The sequence below is a fragment of the Grus americana genome, chromosome 29 (assembly GCF_028858705.1).
Source record: "Grus americana isolate bGruAme1 chromosome 29, bGruAme1.mat, whole genome shotgun sequence".
NCBI lineage: Eukaryota > Metazoa > Chordata > Aves > Gruiformes > Gruidae > Grus > Grus americana.
Window position 1 is genome coordinate 353,792 of NC_072880.1, and position 16,064 is coordinate 369,855.

At 40.0% G+C, this 16,064-nt stretch overlaps 1 protein-coding gene across 5 annotated transcripts in view; it reads left to right on the forward strand.

Annotated features, from left to right (window-relative positions):
* ASH1L (ASH1 like histone lysine methyltransferase) overlaps positions 1–15,711 on the forward strand; it is a 64,785-nt gene extending 49,074 nt beyond the window's left edge. For all 5 annotated transcript variants that reach the window (XM_054806052.1, XM_054806054.1, XM_054806053.1 and 2 more), the window contains 16 exons: positions 709–817; positions 1,080–1,241; positions 1,434–1,528; positions 1,787–1,944; positions 2,925–3,077; positions 3,603–3,657; positions 3,760–3,892; positions 4,354–4,602; positions 5,050–5,136; positions 5,394–5,484; positions 10,097–10,235; positions 10,835–11,007; positions 11,511–11,677; positions 12,852–12,892; positions 13,628–13,929; positions 14,689–15,711. In XM_054806052.1, the coding sequence (XP_054662027.1) occupies positions 709–817; positions 1,080–1,241; positions 1,434–1,528; positions 1,787–1,944; positions 2,925–3,077; positions 3,603–3,657; positions 3,760–3,892; positions 4,354–4,602; positions 5,050–5,136; positions 5,394–5,484; positions 10,097–10,235; positions 10,835–11,007; positions 11,511–11,677; positions 12,852–12,892; positions 13,628–13,929; positions 14,689–14,780 (2,206 nt within the window). In that variant the 3' untranslated portion in view covers positions 14,781–15,711. The remainder of the gene's footprint in view (positions 1–708; positions 818–1,079; positions 1,242–1,433; positions 1,529–1,786; positions 1,945–2,924; positions 3,078–3,602; positions 3,658–3,759; positions 3,893–4,353; positions 4,603–5,049; positions 5,137–5,393; positions 5,485–10,096; positions 10,236–10,834; positions 11,008–11,510; positions 11,678–12,851; positions 12,893–13,627; positions 13,930–14,688) is intronic.
* Positions 15,712–16,064: the final 353 nt, after the last annotated feature.

Consider the following 16,064-nt stretch of genomic DNA (forward strand, 5'->3'; position numbering starts at 1 on the left):
TTGAAGCATAAGTAATGCCGTAAAAATAATCTATATGTATATATTCTTTCCTTCTGGCAATTGAAATATTTTTTTTTTAAAGCAGGCAAACAGGAAAGTAGTCTGATTTCAGCACAGTGTGTGTCATATCAGTACTATGTTATCAGAAGAAGTCCAGTGCCAGACTAGTAGGAAGTACTTCTGAGAAATGTTTAGCGAGTAACTTACAGTGAAATAGCAGATGGTCGTAATAGGAACCAGCTGTGGTGGCAGTAAAGCAGAGTAGCTTGTGATTCTCAGGTAATTCTAGCAATAGTAATCAAGTTTTAAATTTTAAAATCGAACACAAAAAAATAAGTAAAAGATTTGGAGAGGCAACTAATTTTAGTGCATTTTGTGAAATGAGATACGATGTTCAGCATAAGCTTTGAATTTAGGGCGAGGGCCTGAGTCTTGGCGGTTGATAAGTAGATCTGCCATGATAGCCAATATAGTTTGTAGCTTCTCTATTTGAAGCACAACTTCCTACTCTTTGTAAATACAGTATTCACTTTTTTGGCTTTCCAAGTTTATTGTAAGAGATAAACAAGAGAACAGTACAAATGAAGAACAAGCATAATCCAGGGCACAGCAGAAGTGTTGCTTCCTGTCTCTTAACACTTCCACTATGTGGACAAAGACAATTTTCTTTTTAATTATTGGGAATATTTTACTGTATTTTCCCTGCAGGTCTGTTAATGGTGTTTACCGGATTGGATTGTATGCACTTAAAGACATGCCTGCTGGTACTGAATTGACTTACGACTACAATTTTCATTCATTTAATGTTGAAAAGCAGGTAAGGATCACAGTGCAAGACCTTGAAAAAACTCACCAAGGACAAACAGTTCTGTAAAGTTGAAGGTCGATTAACAAAACATATTGTGTCGTATTTGACAGAACAGGTTCTTTATAACCTGTCAAGATATTCTCAGTGTTCTGGGCTTTATTTAAAATAATTTCTCTCTTTTTTTTTTCTTTTTTTTCTTTTTTTCTTTTTTTTTTCTTTTTTTCTTTTTTTTTTTTTTTTTTTTTTTTTTTTTTCTTTTTTTTCCCCAAAGCAACTCTGCAAGTGTGGTTTTGACAAATGCAGAGGAATAATTGGGGGTAAAAGTCAACGAATGAATGGACTTTCAAGCAAAAGCAATCAGCCTGTGAGCACCCACAGAAGGCCTGGACGGTCAAAAGAGAAAAGGAAGTCAAAGCACAAACTAAAGAAGAGAGTAAGTAGTAGCTTTTTTTCATAGATAAAGGTTAATAGAAAATCAGTGTCTGCCATCAGACCAAAAAACTGTGTGTTTGTATATTTTAAACTTCAGAGAAATACTACAGGTTCTGTCTCAGGAACTACTTTTACTGCTTTGCTAAGTTCTTGGCGCAGTTTTTCCTGTCTATCAGAATGATCTGTTTTCCAGAGGGGTCACATCCCAGAGGAACCCAGTGAAAGTGTGAATGCGCCAACAAGGCTGACACCACAGCTTCAGATGAAGCCCATGTCTAACAGAGAAAGGTAAGGAATGATTTCAGTGGGTTTTTCCTCAGAAATGGAGTGTTGTGCAAATGTCGAAATTACTTATTTTTTCCTATAAGTTAGGGCATCGTGAAATGTCTGAGTAAGTGGTTCTTAGTTCTCCTTTAACCAGCTGGAGTGGAATTCCTCTCTGCTGACATCAGAAGTATACCTCTGAATATCTGTCTTTTTCCCCGCATTAATGAATTAATTTTACAGTATGAAGGTGATTCTTGAATGCATTTCTAATTTCTGTAGGAATTTTGTGCTAAAACACCATGTATTTTTGGTACGAAACTGGGAAAAGATTCGACAGAAACAAGAGGAGGTGAAGCATGTCAGTGACAGTATCCATACCACATCACTGTACAACCGCTGGAATGGAATCTGTCGGGATGATGGCAATATTAAATCTGGTGAGACCAAAACGGGTTCCTCAGGTTGCTATTTTCAGAACTTATATGACATGCCCATGAAAAGTTTACATAAGCTCTGTGTATAAATCAAATGTAGAGTTACTACAAGATCGATTTACCTTTTGTAATACCTACAGGGAATACCTATATATATGTTCGTGTATGTATGCCCTTATTGCGACATATAGCAGGGTAAGACAGAAGCTGTTCTGTTTCAGTGTATTTTTTGCATTATGGGATTCTGCAGTTTCCTCTGAAACACTTAATGGTATTTTCTTAAGAACGAGAAGTTTGTATGCTGTAAGCCGTGTGTCTGGTTGCTGGATTTGTTTGTGTTCCTCCAGCAGCCCTGATGTCTCTCAAGTCCTGGTAGAAGTTGTCGTGTCTTGTGTTTCATCAAGAGTGGTTTATCAGAGGAGGATTTATGATATTTAACATTTTCCATGATTGGACCCTTACAGAGAAGGGCTGTTTTCTTTCTGTATCCCTAGACCAGAAATAGTTGTGCTGACTTTGAAAATTGTCATTTATCCTCATAATTCAATCGATTTCAGGCCTTTAGGGAACAAAAATGCAGTCAGTTATGGGAATGGGACAAAATACGACTATCAGAAAAAAATGTATTAATCCTGCTCCAGAAATAGCACTGTCTTCATAGGACCATAATCTTCACAGCCAGGCAGGATTTGGTCCCCACTATCGGGTACATGAGAAGCTGGGAAGTATTTGGGTGAATTCAATGACATGCTGTATTTGCTCCAGCAACATAAAATACTTTGAAACCAGCTTAACCATTTAGATGAGCAATAAGCCATGAGAGCCAACTTGGGGAATGTGAAACTGAAGCCTTTTACTGTTACAGTAGCTTAGAAAACATGTTAATTTTAATAATTGGTGGTGGAGTTGCTGGATGGGAAGAGATGCTGTGATTTGATCTTTAATTTTTTGTTTAGAGATAATTCTTTTTTGCCCTCTTTCAGATGTCTTCATGACCCAGTTTTCAGCCCTTCAGACCTCCCGCTCTGTGAGAACACGACGCTTGGCTGCAGCTGAAGAGAATATTGAAGTGGCTCGTGCTGCCCGCCTAGCACAGATTTTCAAGGAAATATGTGATAGCATCATATCCTATAAAGGTGAAGGTGACACTCCTAAAAATTCTCCATTGAGACTTTTTCAGTCTCTGGAACAATGGACTCTGAATAGAAAATACTAGCAAAAAATGAGTTTATTCCAAGATGTTAAATAATCTTTCCCTTTTTTTTTTCCTCCTCTTTTTTCTCTTCTCTTTTTTCTTTTTTCTCTTTTTTCCTCCTTTTTTTCTCTTTTTTCTCTTTTTTTTTTCCTCCTGCTACAAGTAATCACTTTGCTTTACCCTCAACTCTCTCCTCTGCCACCAGAATCCACAGATGTTGCTATCCTTTTAAATTCATTTTTTTCAGTGCTTCAGCAAAATAGTACAATTGACAGAACTGCAAGGAAACTATCCTCCATTTTGATACATGTAGTCTGGTTACAGCAACCAACTTCTAGAAATGCAAAAGCATTTCAACTCCCTGTGCCTCAGATAGTAGAAGAGTCTTTTTTTAACCTAGATTGAATATTGTTGGTTACTCATTTTTCTAAGTTTTACTCAAGTAAACTGTGTGTTCCTGTTACAGATTCTTCCAGGCAGGCTCTTGCAGCTCCCCTCCTGAACCTGCCCCCAAAGAAAAAGTAAGTACTTGCTTCTCAGAGCAACCCACAGTTTTCTATAATGGATTTGCACAGCTTTGAAATGCTAGTGAAAATGACATTGTGCATACATTCCCATTTTAGAAATGCAGACTATTATGAAAAGATCTCTGACCCATTGGACCTTGCCACAATTGAGAAACAGATCTTGACCGGCTATTACAAAACTGTGGAAGCTTTTGATGGGGACATGCTGAAAGTCTTCCGGAACGCAGAGGTGAGGTGCTCCCTGGCCTTAAAGCTATTGCGCAGACAGTGGAGGATATACCCTAGTTTCATGTTCTTGCTGACTTACAGTAATAAAAGAAGAAAAATATTTTAGAGAAAGAGAACTTGGGATGATCCATTTCGGATGATCCATTTCTGGTGAACAGACATTCAGGTGCTTCAGCTTGCTCTTAGTGCCTTAGGTCAGACAGATAGAAGGTCAAGAACATGCATGAATAGCTAACCTAAAGAAATTTCAGTACCTTTTGGAAGAAGTACTTTGTCCTTCCGTGTCATATGTAGGATACACGGACCTGCTGTTCAAAGTAAGGAATAGATGGACAGGTGAATACCACATTAGTGGATGCAGCTTTAGTGAAGACACCTTTAAGGGTGCATGCAGGGAGGAGGAAAGCACCAAAAGCATGGAACCTGGACAAAAACCTGTTTCTTTGTTTTGTTTTTATTCAGAAATACTATGGCAGAAAATCTCCAACTGGGCGTGATGTATGCCGGCTACGGAAAGCATATTATAATGCTCGCCATGAGGCATCTGCCCAAATTGATGAAATTGTGGGAGAAACAGCAAGTGAAGCTGACAGCAGCGAGACATCGGTCTGTGAAAAAGAAAACGGGCACGAGAAGGACGAGGATGTGATCCGTTGCATTTGTGGCCTTTACAAAGATGAAGGACTCATGATCCAGTGTGAAAAGTGCATGGTGAGGCAGGGGGAACACAAAATGAAGCCTGGTGCTTTTTCTGTGATACGTAACCAGTGGAACTTTTACCAGAAGTTTCCATGTAGCTAGTAGTAGTAATTACCTCTTCAGACCTTCATTTTCTCTCCAAAAGAATTGAGAGATTCTGTTTTCACAGAGGAAATGCAACTTGCATTTCTATATAGAGGAGCTAGCACTTTTCTGAAACCACCAGCAACTCCTGTCTTTAGGCGAACAGAATTAATTTCAACAATTGTGGGCTTTTACACAAACAGTTGCATGGGAATCTTGTCTGTCTTCTGCCATAGTGTGAAATAGTTCAATGAAAATCTTGAATTTCTTTTGGGAAGCTTGTTTTCTTGCTTTCCCTAATACTTTTGAGAAAATGCAATTTGTAAATAAAATCTATCACAGGAATTTCTAATTGGGTTGTGTCTGTTTTTCTAGGTCTGGCAGCACTGTGACTGTATGGGTGTGAATTCTGATGTTGAACACTACTTGTGTGAGCAGTGTGAACCTCGATCTGTGAACAGGGTAAAAAAAAAAAAAAATCTCCATTACTACAGTTAGAAACTAAAGCAGCTCTTGCATTTATATTTATTGACATTGGCAAGACCAGTGTGGGATTCTGACTTTATAGTGTAGCTTCCTTGGTTTAGGTTTAATCCAATTAAGTGTCAATTCTTCTTCTCTGTCCACTTCTGCATATTTCCAGAAGGACATCAGCCCCATTTTGCACTGATTATGGTGGGCATCTCAGAATTTCCTTCCTTTTTTCTTTTTTCATCCAGGAGGTTCCCATGATTCCTCGTCCCCATTATGCCCAGCCTGGCTGTGTTTATTATATATGCTTATTACGGGATGATCTGCTGCTGCGCCAAGGTATGTGCTAACTCTGGTGGCGGCTGTGATTTCCATCAGATTTTTTTTTTCGATTTTTCATCAGTGTACAGAAATTTCTGGCATCACCCTGTTCGAAATGCTTTTATCTTTTTACAAGTAGAAAGCTGCACTCTTTGCTATTATGGGAGTGACTCATAGTAAGAGTTCTCACAGGCTGGTTGATGAAGAAACATTAATTACCTTTAGCACAGATAGGGCTCTCCTCCTGGCCAGATTAGGAAGATGCTGGCCCAACTTCTGGTAGTTAACATTTAGAAGTAAAGGCAAAGTACGCTATTGGGCCTTGAGGATTTTAGTGTAGAATGGTCATTAAAACATCCAGCTTATTGCTTGTTCCTTCCCAAAAGTGTATCTTTCTGGACATTGCTTCAGAGCCCTGAGTCTTTCAGAGGCAGCTACGCAGCCACATAATTCAGTTCACTGATTATTATTCTTTTTTATTTCATCCTACAGATACGTACAAGGTTAGAAAGAAGCCTATATAATTATTAAGAGAACTGCTCTTGAATGAGTAAAATCAGTTGGCATGTTTGCTAGAGGGGAATGGGAGAGTCTTCAGGAAAGTGGAGAATTAAAAAAAAAAAGTCAAAGAACAGTATATTCTTTATGCACCTTGCAGGATTCTAGAATTTACATTCAGTGTTCCCTTTTCATTGCTGCTCTGCATTGTCTAGCCTGTCTAGAGTTCAGCCATTTGTTTTTTGCTGAGTTCCTTGCTGGAGAGTGACTCACTTTCTAGGGTTGTATCAGTACTTGCTTTTATGTTTTCTGTTAGAATGGATTGTGTTTTAGCTGGGTTTTGTGGCGTCTTCCCGTCATTCATAGCATTGAGGTAATTTTTGTCATTTAACTCATGTACCTCTAATCTGATCTTGGTGACTTTAATTAGAGAAATGTTAGTCCATATGTGGCTGAACTCCATGTACCATGAGCAGAGGACAGAGGAGACCAAACTGCCTCTGCTAGGCACCAAATGCCTCTGCAGTTACAGGGAAAAGGTTAAGCAAGGTGTATACCTGGAAGGTGCTAGAAAGGAATGCACAGCTACAGTGGAAAAAAGGGGAAATTCATGGATTCATTGCTGGTCTCAAGTTCTCCACCAAAAGTTCTGAGGCGTGACACCTGCTTATAGAACTTGTTGTGATACAGGTGCACAGGCATTTTGGAGACAGTAGAAGAAACAGGGTTTTATTCCTGCTGTTTTCTAAAAGCTCGTGTAATTTACAGATTCCAAGGCAAAAGAGACCATGGTGACCTTCATCCCCGCAGTCACTCTATGTGTAGACTACTATGTTTTTCCTCAGTGTTGTGTATGAGACAGTGGCTGATCTTGTGATAAAGACTGAAAGTGGGTTTGAGACCATTGCCTTCCTTTGAGGGTCCACCCTCGCTGCTGGGGAGTTGTGTCTGGACGTTGAATTAGTTTGTCTTCCAGTTCCGAGCTTGAGAACTCGTGTTTTTGAGGAACAAGGCTGAAAAACTTCCAACTGTGTGAGTGCACACACTTGGCTGTGAACAAATCCCTCTAAATAATTGAGGGTTCTTCAGTCTCTGGTTAGAGGACTTTTTTTTTAATTTCTTGACAATTCTACTTGAGGTTGTTGAGTTATATACTACAGACGTACTTCCTCTGCAAAAATTACCTAACACATAAAACCAGGAGATTATGCAAATAGATCTGATCAGTTGGTCCGTTGCATCCTGCAGAGCGAACAGGGAGTTCTGCTTCCAATGCAAGTTGATAAACAGAAGTCAAAATGGATCTTGGAAACCCCGCATAGCCAGAAACTGTCATACGTCATTATCTCTGATGCAGAAGCAGTAGCAGTCGCATGTCTTCCTTGAAAACACAGAGCTATAAACTCCCTTTTCAAGACAGGGGTAGCTCTTTCAGTAGTTAGTAACGTCTGGATAAACTGGAATTGAAATCAAGCTTCCTAATCCTTCAGGCAAGAGAGTATCCGTGTACATTTCTTTCTGAATACTCATTTTTTAGTCAGGTACAGTAAGTACTAGAGTTGCTTTATTCTCACTGAAGAGGTGGGGAAGAAGAGTTGAAAGTAGCTAATTTAAAATAACAGCCAAAAAGAAGTGGTTTTATTTACATTCTGCTTGGAGCCAGCAGCTGCTCTCAGCAGGTACCTTACTTTTTTTCCTCTACAGGTCTCTTAAAGAAATTAGGGAGGTGGGTTTCTTAAAAGTAGTTTAGTAACATGAAGATGATGTTATCCCAGTTTTAGTTCAGATAGTAAGAAGAGCTGATACAGTGGGTGAGTGCAGGCTAATCACCAGCAAATACACACTGAATCCTTAAAGAGCTGCTAGCTTACCTGCAAGCCTATGTCATTCTGTCCTCAGTCCCTTTTTTACTTAAGCGAGAATAAAACTCTATCTCTCCTTCCTACAACTTCAGCTTCTATTTGTTTAATAGCGATACTGGTATATCAGAAGGTTTAAAACCTGGCGTCATGGTTGTAGGCAGATGTCAGTGCCTGTATGGCCCACGTCATCTCTGGTTTAAATCAGAGGATTTTTTTAATAGTGCAGTGTATTGTCACTGTAACGGTGGAGTACAGGTGACGACATAATATTTTAAAGCGATTTTTGTGTATGAGGAGTGCTCAGGAGCATCTTTTAAACTTATAGAAGATTGATAAATGAGATGATATTTATGAAAATGTAATTACACATCCTTCACTTTAATCCTAAATTTGGCTATAAGCTAAGGGAGAGCAAACCTGAGGTGTTCTGAACCTGGGGCCACATTGTACTCGGTGGTTCCCTAACATCTTTCTGTGAAGCTGTGGAAGTAACAGAGACTGAGCCTGCTAATTAATTAAATAACAGTAACATACATGGAAGGAAAACAGATGTAATTGCACATACACAAAAATAGTTGTGTACTTAGGGGGGAAAAAAAAAATCCGTGAGTCATTGCAATTTAATGGAAACATAAGAGAAATGCTTGGCATGAGTCAAAAAGGCAAAACGAGTGTTAGGAATTATTATGAAGAAAACAGAAAAAGTAGTTGTGCCGTTCTGTAATCTTACAGTGTGTCTGTCTTGCATGCTGTGTGCTATTCTTGTCATCCCATCTCAGAAAGAGTATCTTGCTACTTGTAGAAACAAGCGAGATGACATGGGTAATCAGTTGTGAAAGACCTTTGCTGGGAATAGAGTCAGGTGATGTGGAGGGTGATATGATAAAGGTCTGTGAAATCACTGGCATAGGAAGGTGCAACAATATAGAAATTAGGGAACAAACATGGGATTTAGCAGGTAACTTATTTAAACAATAGGAAGTATTTTTTCCACAAAAGCATAACTAAACTGTGGAAAGCATTGCAACAGGAGGTTGGAGAGGTCAAGAGCATAAATGATTCCAAAAAGATTAGACAGATTCTTGGAGGAAGGAGTACTCCCTGCCTATTTATGCACAGTGGTCCAGCTATAGCCTTCGGCTCTGCAGGTCTGTGAAGCAGACATTAAAGCAAGCCTGAAGGGGACACCTTGGGCAGGCTTTTCCTATGTCTGCCTTATTCCCATGCTCTTTCCTCCTAACATCTGCTACAGCCCACTGTTCTGGCTAACATATTGTGCTACATGACCTTCGATCTTACCCAGGGTAGCTTTTCTTAAATTTTTATGACCTGGGATCTCCCAGGTTCGTTGTGAGATATGTAACAGAAAAGATGGAATTGATTTTTAAATACTATATACTAAATCCAACGATATTTTCAGTAATACTTTGAGTTTCCCAAATGTTCTCCCTCTGAGACTCTTCAGGTTCTTTGTGAATATTATTGATTAAAGTTTTTTTCCCTAAAGGAGAAAGGCTTTTTGGACGGAGCAGTGTACTTTCACCCTATAAAATGGTGGCCATTGTCACAAAGAAAGATGCAGTATGCAAGTAAGAGTGGCAGTTGAGTCTGGGGGGCAGAAAGGAAGTACTAATAATGTCGTTTCACAGATCAGAGCAGAGAAATTAAAGAGTTCATTCAGTCACAGGATGAAATGAATAATTAGAAGTTTAGGGACCTGTTTAGGGGTTGCATTTCGGAAAGACCTTTTTAGTTGCCAGGAATGTAATTTTGTTCAGCCCTTTTTGAGTTCTTTTTACCTTTCCTGAGCTATGCATCTTATTTGAGTTCTGCTGGGATAATCAAAGGCTTGGGGCTTCTCAGTCAATGATTTATTTTCTTAATAATAATCTAAGTAACTTCTCTCTAAAATCTTAAAAAAAAATTATTTAAACATTGCAGCTATATCTAATTTCTATATATTTTCCTAATCAAGACTTATTTTGTTACATACACCGCGGTCTGTCATAATTTATATTGATTCATTACATGTTACTATTTTCAGTCTGGACATACAATTCAAGTTACGTTTAGTTATTACTATAAAGCTTTTTGTGAAAATGATCAAGGTAACCTTTCTTATTTCTGCATTGGTTTTGCAACACTCTGTACAATTCAACATTAGGTAGCTCTGTCATGTTAGTTTTAATGAAACCATTTACTCCTGTATTTTTGGTGTGCTGGACTCGTGAAAAGTTCTTTACAGGCGTGTATTTTGTGCCTATTGCCAGGTGATTGTGTTTACCTGATGCGAGACAGCCGTAGAACTCCAGATGGACACCCTGTCCGGCAGTCATATCGGCTGCTGTCCCACATCAACAGGGAGAAACTCGATATTTTCCGCATTGAAAAACTCTGGAAAAATGAGAAGTATGTTCAAGGCATTTTTTGAATTTGAGACATTCCATATACCTACCTGTCAAAACACAGTAATTTTGTGGAAGTCTTGCCATAGCTTAAAAATGCAGGACTGAACATGGTTCAGTAACAAAGGCTTGATGATTTCCCGCTTGTCTCTGCTTGTGCTCCACAACTGCGAAGTAAAAACCTGTAAGGTTGGAGGTTTAAGCGAGGGAGAAGAGATAGAAGTTGATGCACTTTCCTCACTGTTGGAATAGGCTGAGAATACACACTGACAGCTGAATTGGTTCCGCTAACGATCACTGACTTGCTAAGCCACTGTAACATGATTAAATGCATATGCCCCATAGATAGCAGCATAGTAAGTCTGCTGTGTTCATAAAAATCACACTAGGAGTATTTCCACCTACTGAAGGGGGAAAGTTGAATGTGTAAAATTCACATGACTTTGCTTTTTGTCACAGTCTTTGCAAAAATGCAAGATAGATAATTCAAAATTAAGTGAAGGGCATTAAGTAAAGTTGTATCATGGGCGTATGGAAATAGTCTTTTTTTTTTTTTCCCCCCTTCTGTTTCTCTCTTTCTCTTACTTTTACACCTTTAAACAGAGAGGAGCGGTTTGCATTTGGTCATCATTATTTCCGTCCACATGAAACACATCATTCCCCTTCTCGAAAGTTTTATCACAATGAGCTCTTCCGGGTGCCATTGTATGAAATTATCCCCTTAGAGGCCGTGGTGGGAACGTGCTGTGTTCTTGACCTATACACCTACTGCAAAGGTAAGGAAACTCAATGGGATGAGAAATGAAATATAATACACCTTTCTGGTAATTTGGGAAGTGTGATAATAGTTACTGCTGTAAAAAGGCAGTAGCCAATGTTTACAGGGTATCAGAGCTGAGGGACCACTATTGCTTCAGCTTTGGAACAGGGATTTCTCTTTTAAGAGGGCCAGTACTGAAGAGACAGCAGCACGGTGGGGTTGTGGTGGGCAAGGAAGACAAAGCGATGGCAGTTGATAATACTTTTTGTAAAAGTTTGGGTACTATTTGATTAGAGTATACAGGATTTGCTCTTAAATTGAACTATCAATGTGTCCACTATTACGATTCTGAATCATGGAGAACAAATATGAATGCCTGCCATCCCAGTGAACAGCTCTGACAGCCCCCTACTTCTCTGACACTATGTATGGCTTGTTCTTGTTCTGCTATACCATGTGTTTCCTCTTGAATCTGATTAACTATTTTTTTTTCCTATGTGCTTTGTTTTGAAACTGCAGGGAGGCCAAAAGGTGTGAAGGAGCAGGATGTATATATTTGTGATTACCGTCTTGATAAATCAGCTCATCTCTTCTACAAGATCCACCGGAATCGGTATCCTGTCTGCACCAAGCCCTATGCTTTTGACCACTTCCCCAAGAAACTCACACCCAAGAGAGACTTTTCAGTAAGTGTTTCTTATCTTAGCTTCCTTACTCTTTACTGGAAGACTGGACATATTTTTGGAAAGCCCCTGGCTCTCTGTTTATGGATGAAGCTTGGTAAACCAAAGGAAGCTGACATATAAACATACATGATCTGGGTGAAAAGCTGGCTAGAAACAAAGCTTGGAACGCAAAATTGACTGTAGACAGAATATGCAGTTTAAAGGCAAACAGATGTTGAATAAATGGTTGTATAACTTGAATGCATAAGTTGGAGATTGTGGTTTCTGACTGAAATCCACATGTTAGTTTCATTTGAGCCACTCCTGAGCGAAGGAAATCTTAAAATTCGCTTTTTGGTCGCAATTCTGCAACTGTAAAATAATTTTAGACGTTTCAGCGACTCACACAACATATAGTCCGATGTGACTTTGTTAGCCTGTGTCAGGCTTTCTTTTCTTTGGTGTAATTACACTGTGTTGTAAAAAACTTGCTTAAAAAATGTTTTTCAGCAATTGCTTTGAATAGTGATTCCCAATACAGAAAAGCAGTATTTTCCTCTTTCCATTTCCCTGCTCTATCAAATGACATACTGCTTACTTTATATACAATTATCACTGAAAATGGATGTTTTATCAAAAAAAACAGCAGGCAGATAGACAGCAAAATCATGAAGTACAGCTTCCCGTAACATCCTCCACCTGAATATCTGTTCATTTCATGTCTCCTTTTCCCCTATTCATGGAAGTAGCAACTTTTTGTTGTGCATGTCCTCCTACACAGCACTACTTTGTCTCTGAGTGCAGAGATATCAGATCTGGCAAATCTTTTGCAAGTAAGCACTTTTCTTCCTGGAAACAGAGTTTTTTGTAGTAAGTTTAGAGCTGGTTGCAAACTTTTGCTGTGCAGAAAGCAGAGATGATTTTTATCATGATGGTCTACGGCTTGAAATTTATTTAGCAGATAGGAAGAATCAGACAATAAGTCTGGTCTGGCTCTAATTTATCCTTGTTATGTGACTGTGCCTTCTCCTTTGAATTCGTCTGATGTGCAAGATATGCCAGCTGTGCACTGGCATTTTCAAAGTGTCAGGTAGGTGAGTCCTGTATTGGTACTTCCAGAATATTAGATAAACCAGCACTTCCTTCCACTGTGAATTTTATTTGGTATTAACCATCATCTTTATTGTTGTTATAGCCTCATTATGTACCAGACAACTACAAGAGAAATGGAGGCAGGTGAGTCTTACCTACCAGATTGTTCACTGAGAAGAGATGAGATAATCTTGTTTGTTTGTCAAGTGTCCACTCTTTTTCCTGCCCATTTCCCCTTGGTGCTATGAAATAATAAATTTAAATTATTTAAAGCAATGTTCTAAACTTTCAAAGAGATAAAAGGGAACAAGTGAGGAGGAACAGAATATAGAAGCAACTTTAGTGTTCCTTAATAACATACGTAAGGAAGAGTACAGAAGCCATTTTGAAAGTTAGCAGAAGCAGCTGAACGTGGGAGATGGCAGAGCCCAGGACAAGAGCATCCAGCCTTCCTGCGCAAGGGGAGGACGGATTCCTGAACAAACTGCCCGCGTTTGCGTTGTAGGAAGAGCCAGGGCCAATGCACTCTCTCAGTTCTGTTAGAGACTTTAAAAATACCCATCAAGAGCCATGACTGTTGCAGAAAAACATCAGTAAGTGCAGAGCTCAACCGGTTTGGAACATAAAAACCTTTACAAATTTAAATTAAAAAGAAACAATTTGTTTTTAAAAGACTGCATTTGACTTTATGCAAACAAGATGATCTGAACGTAGCCTCCCATAGATGGTAACTGGTGGGTTTGAATGCATGTATTCAGTCAAATGACTGAGATTCCAGAAAGCCCCCTACCTACTGAGAAGCCCTTGACTCACTGGTAATTGGCTTTCCGGGTGACTGTCTGAAAAACTGTGGTATCTAAACCCTTCTTTTCCTGCTAGATCATCCTGGAAAACAGATCGCTCAAAACCACAGATTAAAGACTTAAACCAAGAAGAAGATGCTCTTCCACTTATTGAGGAAGTATTAGGAAACCAAGATCAAGCTTCAAGTGAGATGCCTAGCCTAGAGGAGCCAGAAAAAGAGGCAGTCTCTAGTGAGACCTGTGAGACTGATAAAAAGGTGGAAGAAAGCAATTCCGACACGAGGCAGCTGTGCACTCCAGAGGAAAGGCGGCATATTCAGAGAGAAAGACTTAATCAAATCCTGCTAAACCTCTTAGAGAAAATCCCAGGGAAAAATGGTGAGATTTTATGCTATGGTTACACAACAGCATTTCTTCTGCAGGTTTGTTTTTAGGTTTCTGCAGGTTTTGCTGCAGACCGTGTTGATAAAATAAATGCTTTTGTCTGAATATATTGATGGTGGACCTTAGAAATATAATTAGTTTTCTTTGCAGTAATGTTTTCTTTTGCAACAGGAGTGGTTTCCACTAATTCTGAATGAAATTTCTTACGACTGACCCAGTGTATTGTATAATGTTTTTAGTAACTACAAAAACTTTCTGAAGACAAATTCCCCCTAATCATTCCATGTTTACAGCTGAGAAACTTAACAGATATGCAAAGAGAGACTGAAGAGAATTTGGAAAGTCTCTTTAGACTTTTATTGAGCTTTCCACTGGGTTCTAAGTAGCTTCTGTAGGTGTTGTCTAAGCTGTAGAATGAGGGTGCAGCAGTGGCACTGGTTAAGTATGTCTCTGTTTTTAATTCAAAGCCTAGTATGAGCTCTGTCCAGTCTCTTTTGTGTTCTTGGGAGTCAATGCAAAATAATCACAGACTCAGAATAATTTGGGTTGGAAGGATCTTCGGAGGTGATCTGGTCCAAACGTGACTCAAAACAGGGCTAACTTCAAACTGAAATCAGGTTGCTCAGCACCTTGTCCAGTGGAGTTGTGAACGCCACTATGGATGGAAACATTCTTGACAGAACTGTGAATAGGGAAGTAGGGACTCTGTTACTCGTGTCACCTTCTTTACCAAAAACCTGTGGTCTGTTGCAGCTATTGATGTCACTTACTTGCTGGAGGAAGGATCGGGAAGAAAGCTGAGGCGGCGCACTCTCACCATCCCGGAGAGCAGCTTCAGGAAGTGATGCCACGAGAGGAAGCTGTGGTCTGGAGTCTGCTACAAGGTCTGCTGAGGACTGCGGGCAGGAGCCCAACTTCCTCTGCGCCAGCCAAGGAAAAGAGGGCAGCAGAAAACTGACAAATATACAAACAGTTAGCACTTAGATGTCTGGGTTGGCAGGTTGCCCTACCCTGCTCTGCAGTGCTCTTATGGTGTGTGTGTTGTTGGGCGTGCCTTGTATTGATGTTAGGTACTGAGAAAAACCTCGTGGTTATTGTCCAGGATGGTCAAATTTAATTTATTTTTGCTTGATATTCCCACTCAGAGGAAAACTAAAGAAATTTAAAAAAGAAATGGGGAGGTAAGAAGGATAAGGACTGACTTACTCTGATGAGAATATTCCCCATGTTCACCAATTAACCTGTGATTGTACAAGATACTGTTGGCACCGCCATGGCCCGTGCCAGTGAATGAAATCCAGATGGGAGGGTGAACGCCCAGTGGCTTAAAATTAAAGGCTGCCCTAAAGTTGTGGCCTCTGATTTGCACAAGTTCCAAGAAGAGAGGAACGTACCCAAACGTGCGAAAGGTTCACCATGGAGCGGCCAGCGCGCACATGTACCTTTGGTCTGTGACGAGGAGAAACTTCCAGTGTCACCCTGGAGCAAAGCAGGAGTTGGCTGGTTGAGGCACTTGTTCTGCGTCATGGAGGGGGGAGGGGGCTGGGTGTGACTTTTTCACTTTTTTCTGCGGAGAAATTTTATAAAGCAAGTCAAATCCTGACAACACCATTGCTGTTGGTTTTTTTGATAAGCTGTGGTTCTTGTGTGTCTAGTGTGTTGTGCAAATTAAAATCTGTTAAAAGAAAAAGGAAAAAAAATAAGGAAACCTTCACTACATGAACCGTCAAGCAGTATTCAGAGCGAGTATTTGTTGTGAACTGTAGAATATATCAACTGCTAACACTATTCTTGTGTTCTGGTTGTACAGCTTCAAATGTCCGTCTCTTAAATTAAGAGACAGCGTATCTCGCGCCGCCCTCTCGCTCTGCCCCGACGAAAAGTATTACTCCCGAAAGCAACAGCCGAGGCACTGATTTCTCGCCGCGTGAAGTTGCAATTGCCATAACGTACCACGAACCAGTGCTGCGGCAGGGCTCCTGTCCTGCGCCCGACGACCTTCCCGGCGTGCGGAGCCACGAAGCTGTCGCCTGTCTCTGGCTGTGGCAAGGGGAGGGGGTGGTCGGCGTACGCTGCCCCTTTAAAATGGCTTTGCTTTTTTGTCTTTCAGACGTACATATGCATATACA